We start from the raw sequence: 4,388 nt of genomic DNA, 5'->3' as shown, positions 1-4,388 counted from the left end.
AAGCATGTTTAACAAGAAGTCTGGCATTTCTTTTAGCTAGAACAGAAACCCATATTGAACAGTGTATGAAAACATCCTGCCGCCTCCTTTTTCATAAAAAGAATGTTTATCGACCTGTGCTAGTCACATCCAAGTTTGAATTTTAACGACTTTTTTGTTAGTTTGCCCATAAAAACCGGCCTCATGCTTATGCCTTTCCACAGAGAAAAACACTTTTGTTTCCTCTTTGTCTCCTATAACAAAGGCAGGGGTGGGGGTGGGGGGGAATGTTTGGCTGAAAAGCAACAAGTCCTGTCTTTTTAGGGTATTAAATAGCAACTCCTTCCAAGCAGCAAGGTTCCCCGCACTCCAGTTAGGATTCTCTTTGATAAGTGATGGTTAGATATAAAAGCAACCCCCTCTATATGACAGGATATGGGAAAGCTCAACAGCACGTGATTATAATTGGTAGCTTCTTTTAAAATACTCACGTGATTACTCTGGGTTTGAATGAGAAGACAGTAAAATAGGATTCAGGAAATTAAGCCAATCTCGGCTGCAGTATGACCCCACCGAAGTAAACTATGATTGAACCACTTCTTGACTCAAAGTTTCATTGGTCCACACTTTTACATCGGTCACAGCACAGCAGATCCAGCTTAACCTTTTGCCCAGACACTACAGTAATTATTTTTTAGAAAGGAAACTTTTTGCAGTGGAAGAGCTCCCCACCAGCAGTCTGAGAAGGGTACTTACTCTGTGCTTTTCAACTTGGTTGGCAAGAAAGCCACCCAGTCACTGTCTGAGGATTTTGTCTTCGGCAAGGCAGAGTTGTGAGACCGCAGGGAGCCCTCTCCCAATCCTTTGAGAGTCACTCCGGTGTCTGCGTGGCTTTTCCAGGAGCAGCAGCAGCAGCCGGCATCAGGGAAGAGGAGCAAGGTCTCATCATACCGCTGTCTCCCCTTTGCTGCCGCTGCTGAGTCTATGGTAGAAGCGCCGCCAGGACTGGAGGGTTTTGCCGGACCAGATCCAGAAGCCGGTGGTGATGCCCACGATCATAGTCATGAGATACTTGATCATGAAGACGGTGAAGTCCGGGCTCATGGGGGCGAAGTGGCCGGGGCAGGGCACGGCGTAGCTTTTGCAGGTCTGCAGCAGCCACGTCTTCTCCCAGGTCTCGCGGAAGGCCTGCTCGTAGAAGTAGCAGGCCAGGACGATGGTGGCAGGCACGGTGTAGAGCACGCTGAAGACCCCGATCCTCACCATCAGCTTCTCCAGCTTCTCCGTCTTGCTGCCGTCGTGCTTCATGATGGTGCGGATGCGGAAGAGGGAGACGAAGCCGGCCAGCAGGAAGGAGGTGCCGATGAAGAGGTAGACGAAGAGCGGGGCCAGCACGAAGCCCCGCAGCGAGTCCACGCTGGAGAGGCCCACGTAGCAGACCCCGCTCAGCACGTCCCCGTCCACCTGCCCCATGGCCAGGATGGTGATGGTCTTGACGGCCGGCACGGCCCAGGCGGCCAGGTGGAAGTACTGCGAGTTGGCCTCGATGGCCTCGTGGCCCCACTTCATGCCGGCGGCCAGGAACCAGGTGAGGGACAGGATCACCCACCAGATGGAGCTGGCCATGCCGAAGAAGTAGAGAATCATGAAGAGGATGGTGCAGCCTTCCTTCTTGGTGCCCTGCGCCACGGTGCGGTAGCCCTCCTCTGAGAAGCGCTCCACGCACACCGCCCGCTCCTCCAGCAGGAAGCCGGCCACGTGGGCCACGGCCACCATGAAGTAGCAGCCCGAGAGGAAGATGATGGGCCGCTCCGGGTAGCTGAAGCGCCGCATATCCACCAGGTAGGTCAGCACGGTGAAGAGGGTGGAGGCGCAGCACAGCACCGACCAGACGCCCACCCACAGCCGGGCGAACCGCACCTCCGCCTCCTTGAAGTACATCAGCCCGTGGGGGCGGCCGGGCTCGCAGGGCGCTCCGCAGTCCCGCTCCCCCAGGAAGCGGTAGCCCAGGTAAGGGGGCACCTGGAGCTGCCGGGGGCAGGAGAAGGCGAAGCCGGCGTGGGGCGGCGGCGGGGTGAGGAGACCGGGCAGGTAGGGGGTGGGGTAGGCGGTGGGGCCGCCGGCCCCTGTCCCTGCTCGGCCGGGGGCCTCCGAGGTGTTCTGGCCCACGCAGATCTCGCCCGCGCCGTGCACGGGGAAGTTCTCGCAGCGCAGGCGCTCGGGCCACTGGAAGCCGAACTTGTTCATGAGCGCCTCGCAGCCCTGGCGGGCCCGCTCGCACAGAGAGCGGCAGGGCGGGATGGCCTGCTCCAGCACCGTGCACACCGGCGCGTACATGGAGCACAGGAAGAACTTGAGCTCGGCCGAGCACTGCACCTTGACCAGCGGGTAGAACTGGTGAACCTCCAGCCCGGCGTCCTCCTGGTTGGTGTGGCCCAGCAGGTTGGGCAGGATGGTCTGGTTGTAGGCGATGTCGGTGCACAGCGGGATGGAGATGGGCTGGCAGAAGCCGTGGTCCGGCACCGAGATGCCCTTCTCGCCGTGGTACTGCTGGGCCGCCGAGCCCGCGGGCACCCCCAGCAGGGCGCCCAGGAGGGCGGCCAGGCCCAGAGAGGCAGCCGCTGCAGCCCACATCACCGCGGCAGCTGGAGAGAGCAGAGGCGCGGGGAGCCCTTCAGAGCCGAGCGGCGGGCTGCGGCAGGTACATCAGGGGCCCCGAGAAGCCAGCAGGGGAGGCTCACGCGGAGACGGGTGGTGGAGGAGGAGGAGGGTGCGGACGGATCGCTGCTAAACCGGGTCTGTGAGCCCTGGCCAGGCGCTGGAGAATCCTCGTTCAATCCCAGCCTCAAGTCTGCCGTCTTCCCTGGGTGCAGCGAGAGTCTATCCCCACCGCCCAGCCCCGGCCAGCCAGAGTCGCCCCACGCGCGAAGTTTCCTGAGATGCCTGGAGTGGGGGGAGGGAAACAAAACACCCGCAAACCTAGGCAAAGTCTTTCGCCAGCTCCGCAGAAAGTCCCGTGGCGGCGGCAACTCGCTGGCTCCGCTCCCCGCCTGGCTGCTCAGCCCTAAAGCCTGGGATTTAGGTTACAGTTAAACGGATTATTACTTCGCCCGACTGATCCGTGTATTTTACTGGGGGGGCTTAAATAACTTTTAAAATCCAATTACTGCGCGATCCTCCCTCCGGCTCCGACGGTTTCCCCTCTAGACTCCTAATCAGTTGGCAGGGCCGCCGAAACGCGCCTTCGTCCCGCTCGGCAGCGGACAAAGTCCGAGGCGAGGATACGGCATCCACTGGAACCTCTCCTCTAGTGAGCGACTCCTGTCCTGTAGAACACAAAAAAGATACATATATGTCTGAGGATTCCACGGAGCCCCGCCCCTTCCCCATTCACAAACCACACAGCAGGCGGGGCATAGAACCTCAGCTCCTGCCAATTGCAGCGTCTGTTGCCGCCACAGCTCTGATCAGAATTGGTTAGAACAGATGAAAGGGGCGTGGGGAAGAGGGAGGGCGAGGAGAAGCCTGGACTGCGCTGGGAGGGATCTCTCAGTTGAAAAGTTGAGAAAAACTTTTCTCCCACCTGTTAAGGGGGCATGGGGTAGTGTCGAAGGCGGATCGGGTGTGGGAGAACTGTGTCTGAAAAGATCTGCCTTTCCCCCTCCCTGAAACAATTTTTTTTTGTTGCGAATACCAGGCGCCCTCAACAAATTCCGTCTGGGATTGCTGAGCTGGAAGGTTGAGTAGGAGAAAGATTCAGAGATTGCACTCAGGGTGGCCTTAATAAACTAAAATCAAGTAATGTTTGCACAGGCTTTGAAAATGTAAAAGAGCTAAACAAATGCCAAGAATTATTACAATGGAAAAACAAGCAACATCCTCTTCACATTTACGGAGTAAATGGGTGACTTTGTTGGGATTTGTAATGTGTGTGTGGTGGTTTTTCTTTTTCTTTTTTTATGAGGGATCAGATTTATCACTACATAAAGCTTTATTATTCTTGGTGGTAAAATACATGAATTTGTGATGGGGCTATAATCTTTAGATAGATTTTTAAGGCATTTTTTAAAAGCTTTTGTTATAGACCACTGAGAAATTTAAAATTACATTCATAATCTTGATACAAAGTCTCCACCATAACAATCTTGTATGCTGAGATCATATATAAAACCCCACATTTTACTTTCAACTTTAACTTTCCTTAAGATCCTTTATTCTTTTAAAGTTTCTCTATGAAAATGTATACCTTGCCCTTCAGAAAAAGGTGAACCTCATAGCTTAGGACATAGACATCATTAGAGGGCTGGGAGTATCTGCAAAATTAGAAAGCAACAGAGGGTCCTGTGGCACCTTTAAGACTAACAGAAGTAAAATTAGACTAATTTATGGCCAAAGGCTAGAATGTGGCT

General features: G+C 55.0%; 1 protein-coding gene across 1 annotated transcript; it reads right to left on the bottom strand.

The window, feature by feature from the left end:
- Positions 1–924: 924 nt before the first annotated feature.
- FZD7 (frizzled class receptor 7) lies at positions 925–2,613 on the bottom strand. The gene has a single exon (XM_065413195.1). The coding sequence runs from the start codon at positions 2,611–2,613 to the stop codon at positions 925–927; it is 1,689 nt and encodes a 562-aa protein (XP_065269267.1).
- Between the last annotated feature and the right edge of the window lie 1,775 nt (positions 2,614–4,388).

Source organism: Emys orbicularis, chromosome 11 (assembly GCF_028017835.1).
Source record: "Emys orbicularis isolate rEmyOrb1 chromosome 11, rEmyOrb1.hap1, whole genome shotgun sequence".
NCBI lineage: Eukaryota > Metazoa > Chordata > Testudines > Emydidae > Emys > Emys orbicularis.
This window is presented reverse-complemented; position numbering and strand designations above follow the sequence as displayed.